This window comes from Populus alba, chromosome 14 (assembly GCF_005239225.2).
Source record: "Populus alba chromosome 14, ASM523922v2, whole genome shotgun sequence".
NCBI classification, from domain to species: Eukaryota; Viridiplantae; Streptophyta; class Magnoliopsida; order Malpighiales; family Salicaceae; genus Populus; species Populus alba.
Genome location: NC_133297.1, coordinates 1,621,829 through 1,633,993, shown reverse-complemented (window position 1 = coordinate 1,633,993; position 12,165 = coordinate 1,621,829). Strand labels below are relative to the sequence as shown.

Genomic DNA, 12,165 nt, shown 5'->3' with positions numbered 1-12,165 from the left:
GGCCCTCATGTGTCTTCTTCGCTTTTTGTCTGGGCCTTGCTTGAGATTGCAAGTCCACGCCAAGGTTCTGCTTTCACAGGACTGTTCCACCACTCTAAGCGTGTGGGCTTCATTCAAGACGAGGAAGACAAACCAGTCACAACTAGTTACAATCATGGTTATTAAATATGCTTAATAGTTAATAGATCCAATATGCTTTTGTCGTTTGTTGACAGCCTCCTTGCTACGATAGTTGTTTAGTAATTGAATTTGTCGTGCCTTTTTCTAATCCAGCAGATAGCATGAAATTAACTATAAGATAAAAACGTAAAAAATGAAGCATAACGAGTTAAAAAAAAACAAAAAAAAGGAAAACTTGTTGACACTTCGTGAATATTAGAGCGGCCAACATGGTCCCGATTTTTGTTTTGGACAACGACACTGACTATGAAGTCATCGAATTTTATGCAGCAAGTTTTGAGGGTGTTAGAAATCTACGGGAAAATACATTACAAGATAATTGAAACGATTGCCAGTGATGAGTACTAGAATTAGGTGTTTAGAAATAAGATTGATATTATTAAATAATTGATTAATTTTTTAGTTAAAATAATTAAATTTATTTTTTTAATTAAAGTATTCGAAAAAAACTCCGAGTAGTTAGTAATTAATAGAATGTGGTGTCTAATGAGCTAAAATAATCGATAACTAGTATATGCAAATTTTGTCGCAGTAAGTTCTGAAAACTCCACGAATCAACACAATGATTTATTAATCTAAAATCTAGCATGGGCCGGGTTTTGTTTTTTAAAATAACATTGATGTTTACGAGATAAATTCAAATCACTCAACGAGTTGATGTACAACTAAATTAATTCAATGATTGACAGATCAATGAATTTTTAAAATATATTATTAAAATAATATTATTTTAATTTTTTTATAAGTAATAGTAAATATAAACAAAATAATCTAAGAAAATTATATAAAATATTTATAATAACAAAATAATGAATATTATATTCTTATTGATGGTTAATTAGCAGATTATTTTTAAAAAATTACATATATTAAGTTAATGTATAACTACTCATCCCATAATTTTTAATATTACAAAAATCTACTCTGATTCTTTGAAATCTGTGATATAATTGGATAATTAGTTAAATATTATTTTAATAAATTTAATATATATAAAAAAAAACTTTATTCTAAGAATTTAAATAAAAAAAAAAATAAAAAATATTACAATCTATATAACGAAAGAGCTACGGGCGCCTAGCTTTTGAGGACAGCTTTGTGCACGTCCAAAAGAAAACCCCAGGAACACATAGGATTGGATCATTGGAAAGCTAAGCTCGCGCACCTATCTTTCTCGCTCTGTTTTTTTTTTTAAAAAAAAAAAACTTAAATAGGAGGAATGTAAATTTTGTTAACAAATCAGATGACAAGTCATCCGTCTTATACTCCGGTGGATTTTTGGCAGCTAGAAAATTGGTGTTTAAGTTTATGTAATTAAAACTCAATTTTCAACTTTATTGAATATATTCAGCAACACCGAAGTCTACAGCTTGCAGCTTCACACAATGAAGACACTGAAGAAACGACTAACGCTGCTGTATTATTAAGTTAAGCACGTGTTGAATAGGAGGTTACATTCAGTTACATTCTGTTACAAAGTTTGTTATTTACAACTGATTCGGTTGCTAACGCTTATGTAATACTTTAAATACTGTAACAATTCATTGAATGAATAAGAAGAATTCAGTTCACACTTCAACATTCAATATGGTATCAGAGCTTTCTCTCTGATTTTTTTTTCCGCACTCTCAAGTTTCTTCATCTTCTTCATTCTCTTTTCTGAATTCTTTCTCTTTACTTTCTGGCAATGGCTGGACCTACCTCAGAAATGGATCCTTCCAATCCTTTCTTTCTACATCATGGTGACAGTTGTGGCACCATGATCGTTTCAAAGCATCTCAATGGTGAAAATTACAACTCATGGAAGAGGGCAATGATGATGGCTTTATCAGCCAAGAACAAACTCCAATTTATCAATGGTACTCTGCCTAAACCATCCAATCTATCTGACACTCAAGGGTTGGCATGGACTCGCTGCAACAACATGGTTCTCTCGTGGCTGTTGAATTCTGTTTCAACAGAGATTGCCAACAATATTATCTACATTGATGATGCATCTGACATTTGGAACGATCTTCAGGAAAGGTTCTCTCAGCATAATGGCCCACGCATCTTTCAGCTTCAGAAGTCTATCTCGTCTATGTCACAGGATAATCATTCTGTAAGTGCATATTTTACTGCTATGAAAGGTTTATGGGATGAACTGGGCAATCATCAACCAATTCCTACATGCATATGTGGAGCATTGAAGACTATTCTATCATATCATCATCAGCAGCATGTTTATCAATTCCTCATGGGATTGAATGAGAATTTTTCACATATTCGAGGACAAATTTTGCTGATTGATCCACTGCCATCCATCAACAAAGTTTTTTCACTTATTGTTCAAGAGGAGAGGCAACAAATGATTTCATCTTCTAGCACTTCTTTCAATCCAAACACCACTGCTTTACTTACTAGGACAATACCTCCAACTCGTTTTGCTGGAAACCCACCTTCTTATCCCCGCAAAGATCGGTCTATATGTCTCATTGTGGTGTTTCTGGCCATACTGTGGAAAAGTGCTACAGACTTCATGGATTTCCACCAGGTTACAAGTTTACCAAAGGAAAGAATGTACCTCACAGTGTCCATCAGGTTTCTGAAAACACTGCCTCTCAGCTGCCTATTACTTATGCACAATGTCAGCAACTCATGGAGATGCTCAAACCATCCATCTCAGAACTTGACTCATCTGTCAATCAAGTTTCCTCATCTGCCAATCCAGAATCAGAAATTCTTACTCAAGGTGATACTTCACTCAATATGAAACGTGCAAGTACTCCTTCTAATATCTCTCAACTATCTACTCTAGATCCAAAACATTCTGTTTTTGCTTCTGCCTTGTCGATCACTCAATCAACTCTTCTCACAAATTCTATCAAAGCTCCTTGGATAATTGATACTGGAGCTACAGATCATATGATTTGTTCCACATCATTTTTTACACAGATCACTTCTATTGTTTCTAAAACAGTAAGATTGCCTAATGGAGAACATGCTTCAGTTACTCACATCGGTACCATTAAGCTTTCAGCCTCCCTTATCTTAACAGACGTCCTTTGTATTCCTTCTTTTTCTTTCAATTTGATATCAGTCAGCAAGCTGATTCACACCTTACAATGTTTTCTCATTTTCTTACCCAAATTCTGTTTTGTTCAGACCATTACAAGCTGGAGAACGATTGGTGTGGGTAAAGAAGTGGGAGGTTTATATCATTTGCTGCAAATTCCAGTTTCTGCTTTATCTAGAACTTCTCTGTGTTCCAATCCTGTTCCACCCATGTTTCAGCCTCCAATCACTGATCTCGCCCCTGCTAGTTTTTTTGTTCATTCTGTAAACACTAGTCTATGGCATTACAGATTAGGTCACCCTTCAGACTTTCCTTTGAAATTACTCTCTCATGTAATCCCTCAAGTGTTACATGAATCTAATACAAATTGCAGCATTTGCCCATTGGCTAAACAACATCGGTTATCCTTTCCTCACAGCCTTACACATTCTGCAAAACCGTTTGATCTCATTCACTGTGATCTTTGGGGCCCCTTCTCTACTAAGTCCATTAGTGGTTCTTCCTATTTTCTAACTATTGTCGATGATTATAGCAGATTCACATGGATTCACCTCTTAGACAATAAGTCTCAAACCAGCACTTATATTCAATCTTTTTTTACTATGGTTGAGACACAATTCAATACCACAATAAAGTCCCTTCGATCAGATAATGGTGTTGAATTTCACATGAGTCCATTCTATGCATTGAAGGGTGTAATCCATCAACTGAGCTGTGTTGAAACCCCTCAGCAAAACGCCACTGTTGAACGCAAACACTAACATATTTTGAATGTTGCTCGATCCCTTCGGTTTCAATCTCATTTATCCTTACCATTTTTGGGAGATTGTGTGCTTATTGCAGTACATTTAATCAACCGCATTCCCACCCCAGTCTTACACAACAAATCACCTTATGAAACTTTGTTCCATTCTCGTCCATCCTATTCTCATTTGAAAGTGTTTGGATGTCTCTGTTATGCCTCTACTTTACTTAGACATAGACATAAATTCGATCCTAGAGCTAAACCATGTATATTTCTTGGATATCCTTCTCACATCAAGGGATACAAACTCTACAATTTACACAAACATACAGTTTTTGTCTCCCGCAATGTCATATTCCATGAAACTATCTTTCCTTTTGCACTTACACATCCTATTTCTTCTACTGATTCTGTTCTTCCCTTACCTTTCCCCCTGCATGAATCAGTAGATCCTTCCAATGCTCCAATGCCTTCTAATTCTTCTATTTTTCAATCTGTTACTCCCTCACCCTTCAATTCTACCTTACCTTCCCCTCCTCTATATTCTGACTTAGCATCTCTTCTACCATCCCCTTCTGAGCTCATTTCTCAGCCATGCAGGAGGTCTTCTAGGATAAAACACAAACCTGGATATTTGCATTACTATCATTGTCATGTTGCCACCTCCTCTTCAGCACCTGCACCTTCCTCTTCAGCTTCAGGTATTCCTTATACTCTTTCATCCGTTCTTTCATACTCTCATCTTTCTCCTGCTTAGAAATGTTTTAGCCTTTCTGTCTCTGCTCTTACTAAGCCTACTTCCTATACTCAAGCTATCCGTAGTAAGGAATGGTGTGATGCTATGGATACTGAAATCAAAGCTCATGAATTGAATAACACATGGACTGTTGTTGATCTCCCTGCATCTAAACACATTATTGGCTGCAAATGGGTTTATAAAATCAAGCTAAAATCTGATGGCACTTTGGAGAGGTATAAAGCTAGGCTTGTTGCAAAGGGGTATAATCAGTGTGAAGGGTTGGATTATTATGATACTTTCTCTCCTGTGGCTAAGCTCACCACTGTCAGAACCCTTTTAGCAGTTACTGCTGTCAAACACTGGCATCTTCATCAATTGGACGTGAATAATGCCTTTCTTCATGGTGATTTAGCTGAAGAAGTATACATGACATTGCCACCTGGTTTTGCTAAAGCGGGGGGGTCCAAGGTCTGCAGGTTACATAAATCACTCTATGGTTTAAATCAATCTTCACGGCAATGGTTTGCCAAATTTTCTTCTGCCTTGCTTGAATTTGGTTTCGTGTAGTCCAAGGCTGATTACACTTTGTTCACTCGATCTTTGACAGATTCCTTTATTGCTCTTCTAATTTATGTTGATGACATCGTTGTTGCAAGTGATAATTCAACTGTTGTTTCCATATTCATTCACATGCTTAACGACAGATTTAAGTTTAAAGACCTTGGTCCATTGAAGTATTTTCTTGGGTTGGAAATAGCTCGCAGTGAGCTTGGGATTTCTGTTTGTCAGCGCAAATATGCATTGGACATACTTGAAACCACTGGTTTGTTGGCTTCCAAACCGGCAAAAGTTCCTATGGATCCTAATGTGAAATTTTCTAGAGATTCTGGCCAACTTTTAGCTGATCCCACTTCCTATATACGTCTTATTGGACGATTACTTTATCTCACTCTCAGTAGACCCGATATTTCTTTTGCTGTTTAGGTTTTAAGCCAGTTTATGGACAAGCCACGGGCTCCTCATCTTGATGCAGCCTCTCAAGTTCTACGCTATATTAAAACCTCTCCAGCTCAGGGCATGTTCTTCCCAGTCCTTTGTAACCTTCAACTGAAAGCATTCTGTGATTCAGACTGGGCTGGTGGCTTGGACTCTCGACGATCAGTCACAGGCTATTGTGTCTTTCTGGATAATGCTTTGATTTCGTGGAAATCCAAGAAACAAACTACAGTCTCTTGTTCTTCTGCTGAGGCTGAGTATAGAGCCATGGCATTTACCTGCTGTGAAATTGTGTGGCTTCGCAACCTTCTCACTGACTTACATATTCCACTACAACCTGCTCTTCTTTATTGTGATAGTAAAGCTGCTCTTCACATTGCTGTCAACCCTGTTTTTCATGAACGTACCAAACACATTGACATTGATTGTCATGTGGTTCGTGAGAAAATTCAATCCGGTGTTCTTCGCACTTTTCACGTTTCTTCTCAACACCAGTTGGCTGATATTTTTACCAAAGCCCTTGGTTCATCTCATTTTCATCCCTTATTATCCAAGATGAGTGTTCATAACATTTATTCTCCCTAACATGTTTATGAATCTCATCTTGAGGGGGGCGTATTGAATATATTCAGCAACACCGAAGTCTACAGCTTGCAGCTTCACACAATGAAGACGCTGAAGAAACGACTAACGCTGCTGTATTATTAAGTTAAGCACGTGTTGAATAGGAGGTTACATTCAGTTACATTCTGTTACAAAGTCTGTTATTTACAACTGATTCGGTTGCTAACGCTTATGTAATACTATAAATACTGTAACAATTCATTGAATGAATAAGAAGAATTCAGTTCACACTTCAACATTCAATAAACTTTATTTGTAACTAAACTTTTATATCCCTGCAAGGATTGAGAATACAAGTTCAATTTCTAGCAAATGCACTTATTGGAGGGGCAGTCATGAACCCCGAACAAAATTATTCTTATTTAAAAAAAAAAAACATGAGGATAACCGGATAAAAACAAAAAATGAAATCTTGATTTTTTTTGTTTAGTATAGTTAAATACAAAATCACCTCTCTTTAACTCTACTCTCCAATAAAAATTCACTGACACCATGCTTCATTTTTATTTTTTATTTTATGATTGGAGTGTTGATTAATTATAATTTTATATTTTTTATGATTTTATTTATTTATAACTCATGACTAAAACGTGATAAAAATAGAGTTGAAAAACTTACACGAAGCAACCTACAGGGTCAAATGAATGAAAAACTGAATCTTTTACCATATTCTCTGTCCCTTTTCCATGTCTGAAAAGTACTTGCCAGCCTCTTTCGGTAACTTAAAGTCCTGTTTCGTAGCTTAGGTTGCCCTTGTATTCAACGCATTCTACCTAGAGTTCAACCCTGGCGAAATTCGTGGCTCGTGATAGCTACTTGTGGATTTGTTTTATATATATATAATTTATGGTGTTATCATAATTAATCTTTAGGTCAATAAACACTGTACAAACCCAATTAATAAATAAGACACCATAAAAATAACATCCATGCAAAAAAAAAAATCAAACTCAATTACATATAAATAGAACAAGTCCCTTTCTGCATTAGTCCACAGCATCAACTGCTCTTTTTGTTTTTATTTAATTTATAACCAGGTAGCTTGACCATACACTGCCGCGACAACTTTTTTATTTTTATTTTTTTTAAACTGTACAGCATATAAAAATTAAAAAAAGAGGGGAAATTTTCAAACAATGCAGTGTGGCTACTTCATTCACTCGCACTTGTTATGCGTGCAATATTATTTTTTTTCAAACAAAAAAAAAATGAAGTATTGTTTCTTAAGATAAAAAAAAAAAAAAATCAGCAATAATGCAAGATTTGGCACATATTAGATTAGATGATACATTTTTTCAACAATGAGACTATGGTATGTTGGGAATTATTTTTTAAATATAAAAAAAATATATTGAATTGAATTGTGTCAGTTTAAATTAACTATCAATAGTCCTGTAAAAAATAAATCAAAACAAATAATAATATTTAATTTTAAAATAATAAAATACTGAATTGAATGATGAAATTTTAAATATTCAATTTTTAAAAAAATAGAAAACAAGCAAAATAAATAAAAAATAAAAAAATTACTTAAGTGAATCTCTTAAATCTGCAAACTAGATATAGAACCAAGATAAAAATATAGAAATCAAATTGAATAAAAGTATAAAATTTAATTTCAAAACTAACACAATGTTAAATGATATAAAAAAAAACTGAGTTAAGACAGGTTAATCAACTAATCTCATAACTTGAAATACAAGATTAAAATAACCCAATAAAAAAATAAAAGAAATAAGTTAAAACCCTCAACCTACTTAATTTTTAATGATAAAATAAAAAGATATGATTTTTAAAAAATACCAAAATCCACTAAAGCTAATCTCACAAACCCGTCACCTTGTTCATAAAGGTGGAATTAACCCAATAAAATGCGGATCTATTAAAAAAAATGCAAGAAGAAGCAGTGTTCATAAGAACAATAATTGACGCCCATACCATTAGGGCGGGGGATAATGCTATGTTGTGGATGCTTTAAAGGAAAGGAAGCACTCTCAGCCGCCCATTTCCTTTTTTTTTTGCTATGACAGCGTGGTGGCATGACCCTACCTCTTGTGTCTCCTTGCTTTATCAGAGCAGCCTGGGTTTAAAGTCGTCTTCTTGCAACGTTATTTTTGACACCTTTACTATATTATATGGTTATTATCTAGAAAAATCAGTGTCCATACCATATGCTTCTAGCAACTCTATCCAAATGATATGCTACTGGATTTCAATGATCGCTAGCTAAAATTGTAAACTCAAATAATAATAATAATAATAATAATAATAATAATTTGTAAATAGGTGCAGGAGGAATAGAACAACATGATCAAATTGGATTGTGCTAAACTAAACTGCCTGCAATTTTAACCAGCATTATAGTTACTTTAACATGACAAAAGCCCCGAAACCCTCGAACCCAAATATCTGAAATAGTGTTTAGTATTATACTGCTGTTTTTTAAAATATTTTTTATTTAAAAATATATTAAAATAATATTTATTTTGTTTTTTATATTACCAAAAAAAAAACACTGAAATAATTTTAAGGGAAAAAAAATTGCTAGACATGATTCATTGCTTGCGCTCCCTTATCCAATCAGTATCGTCCAAATTTGCTGCTGGAATATATATCTGGAAATAAGGAAAATCAAAGATCGATAACCAGAGAAAAAGGCAAAATCAAGTACAGAGTCATTTAGAGAATCATGAAACAACAGTACAAATATAATTGAAAGGTAAAAATAACTTTTCCAAATCTAGTGCATAAATTCGTAGCAGCCTGATCCTAGAAACCAACGACACTCCTCTATGAAAAGAAAATTCTCGAGGAGACCTTTTCTTTATCATCCACGTGTTTGAAATTTCTAACTTTGAATTATTCTATCATATCAATCTTGATTATGCTGAGAAAAACCTGTTTTTTTTGTTTTAAATTAGTATTTTTATAATATTTTAATGTTTTGATATTAAAATAAATAAATAAATAAATATTAATTTAATATATTTCTAAATAAAAAATATTTTAAAAATAATTTTATTATTTTTTTCGATCAAAAAACTATTACAACCTAAGAACTTAAACTTTTAGATAAGATTTTAATATATGATTTATATTATTTTTTAATATAACTTCTTAAGTGAAGATCTTTTAGACTTGAACTCGTGATCACTTAGTAATTAAAACTCTGATATCATATCATAAAATCATTTCAACTTAAAAACTTAAGCTTTTAAATAAAATTCAAAAATATTATCTATATTATTCTCAAAAATACTTAAACATCCCCAATATCTCAAACCGATAAACTAAACATTTGAAATTCCTGTACCGGCTAACAACACAATTTTGCCGATCCATTTCTGAATTTGTTAAAAGTTAATTCATAGAAACTTGTTAGATCTATGTGCAATGCAAGGATTTATATGCAAGCCAATCAGCTCGAAGATCATCAACCTTTTTTTCTACTTTTTTTTTTTTTGTATGTACCAGCTCTTAATTATTGCCCCCAATGTCATATAAACAATCAACAAATGATTAATGAATAAAAAAATCAATTTAGATTCTTAAATCAAAACAAAGCAAGAATATTATATGCTTCAAAGATTTAACAGCTTACCAACAACATTTTGGACATATTCATTATCTAGCACAATCGATATCGTCTTACTGATATTAAAAATATTATCAAATTTACTAAAAATAATATTAATATGAAAAATAATCATAATTAGAGATTACTATCATAATCAAGGATCATTGATATTGAAAATAATTATAATCTTTGTTTATATTTGTACAAGATATTATTACTGATATTGAAGATAATTATAATTAATGATTATTGATATTAAAAATAATATTATATCTACACAAAAGATAACCGATATTGAAAATAATCATGATTAGAGATTATTATCATAATTAGAGATCACCAATACTAAAGATAATCGTGATCTTTAATCATGTTTGTATAAAAAATTACGGGTACTAAAAATAACTATAATCATATTTGTAACAGATATTCTAGAAATCAAGTGTATATCTTCTCATTCATTATATTCTTAATTATAACAATTTTTTAATCAATAATGGTAATATACATAGGATCATGATGTAACAGTATTCAATTAAGCAATCAAATACGATTCTGTAATTTTTCTTCCACACAACTCTCTTTTTATTCTTTTATCTTGCATGATTATCTTAATATCAATACATCTTTACTGGATTTGATAATATCTTCGACACTCGATAATGGGAAATGCTATTATGTTTTTGCTATGTTAATTTTTGTCTTTATTTGCTGTCGCTTTCTGCCTGCTTTCTTTCCATCATCTTGCTATTTTATTCACTAAGTTTTTTGTCCTCGTTCCGAAACCTCCCTCTCCCACCAAGTCCATTCCCTCCGCCACCAGTCTCCGCCATCTCTACCTCCATTAGAAATCAATTTACTGGACTCCTGTCCAAATTTGCTTGTCAACATGCATGGCCCTGCAATCTTGCTCCCCTTCGGTTCCCGTAGAGCTCTTTTCGACTCGTCCCCTTCAATAGCCGAAGAGTGCTTTACAAACCTTTATTTTTTGGGTCCAAATTTGCTTCTCAACATGGCCCTGCAAGCAAGGTGCTTTACAAACCTTGCTTGGCCTCCACGTGGGGACTTCTGGCGAAACCTTAGAAAAATCCTCTATATATGTGCAGTCTTATCTTGTATAATTAAGTAATACTTTAAAAGCCTGTGAAATCACTGTAGCTTCCACTCCTTTCACTTATTAATATATTATAATTATTATATTATAGAATTGTCGTTTTATTTTTGTTTTTAATTTTTTTTAATGAATTTTTTTTTGTTTGATTTAGTTTGTTAATGCTAATTTTTTTATTTAGTTATCAGATTTTCATTATACAGATCCCGAGTTTGATGGGTTAACATGATTTGACGAGTTATACCGAATTTTTTTTTCTTTTTAATTAATTTCTATCTATTTAATTATCAGACTTTCATGACACGTATCCTGAACTTGACGGGTTAACTTGGTTTGATGGTTTAATCCAGTTAAATCTGGGTAAACCCGTCAATTGTTTTTTCTATTTAGATTAAACTTTCATGACGCAAATCCCAGGTTTTACGGGTTAACCTGGTTTGAAGGGTTAACCCAGTTAATTCTGGGTAAACCTGTAATTTTTTTTTTTCTATTTAGTTATCAAACTTTTATGACGCGAATCCCAGGTTTTATGAGTTAACCTGGTTTGAAGGGAATTCAAGTTTTTTTTTTCTTTTTCTTCATTAGTTTTTTTTCTTCTTGTTGGTTTTTTTCATTGTTTTTTTCTTTTTAATTAATCAATTTAATTATCACACTTTTATGACACGACTTTATAGCCAGACTCACATCCAATATTTTTGGGTTCGGTGTTGCAGTAAGGCTCACCTAACCTTGGGTCATGCAAGTTTAATGTTATTATTAATATTATAAATATTACTCTTAGGTCAGGTGTTGCAGTCAAATCTAAGATTCTTGGGTATAGATTTGCAGAAAAAACTAAAAATTTTAGATTTTAGATTTTTTATGTATAAAAATTGACCCATAACATCACGCGGGTCATGAAACTAGTTAAACCAGAAAACCTGTCTGAATCAAATTCTAAATTTCAGTTTTCCGAGTCAACATGACTGGACGATTGGTTTACACAGCTATGGTTATTGGTGTCCATCGGGCCAGACTCCCGAACTTCTTTTTAAAGGGCTTTGCTTTATTTATTTATTTTTTAAAAAAACTTTATTTAAATAAAATTAAAGAATTTTATTTTAAAAAAATTGAACACCAATAAAATTATTTTTTTAGA

The 12,165-nt window shown here is 32.7% G+C and overlaps 1 protein-coding gene across 1 annotated transcript; it reads left to right on the top strand.

Moving 5' to 3' along the window:
* Positions 1-1,867: 1,867 nt before the first annotated feature.
* On the top strand, positions 1,868-6,300 carry LOC140954528 (uncharacterized). The gene is made up of 6 exons (XM_073404424.1): positions 1,868-2,713; positions 2,812-3,219; positions 3,325-3,498; positions 4,738-5,187; positions 5,287-5,586; positions 5,704-6,300. The coding sequence occupies exons 1-6, from the start codon at positions 1,868-1,870 to the stop codon at positions 6,298-6,300; spliced, it is 2,775 nt and encodes a 924-aa protein (XP_073260525.1).
* Positions 6,301-12,165: the final 5,865 nt, after the last annotated feature.

Coding starts and splice junctions, on each gene's coding strand:
- LOC140954528 (XM_073404424.1), top strand. CDS start 1,868: ATGGCTGGACCTACCTCAGAAATGGATCCTTCCAATCCTTTCTTTCTA. Junction 2,714..2,811: donor ACTTCATGGATTTCCACCAG/GTTACAAGTTTA, acceptor GCACAATGTCAG/CAACTCATGGAGATGCTCAA. Junction 5,587..5,703: donor AAGTTCCTATGGATCCTAAT/GTGAAATTTTCT, acceptor TTTGCTGTTTAG/GTTTTAAGCCAGTTTATGGA.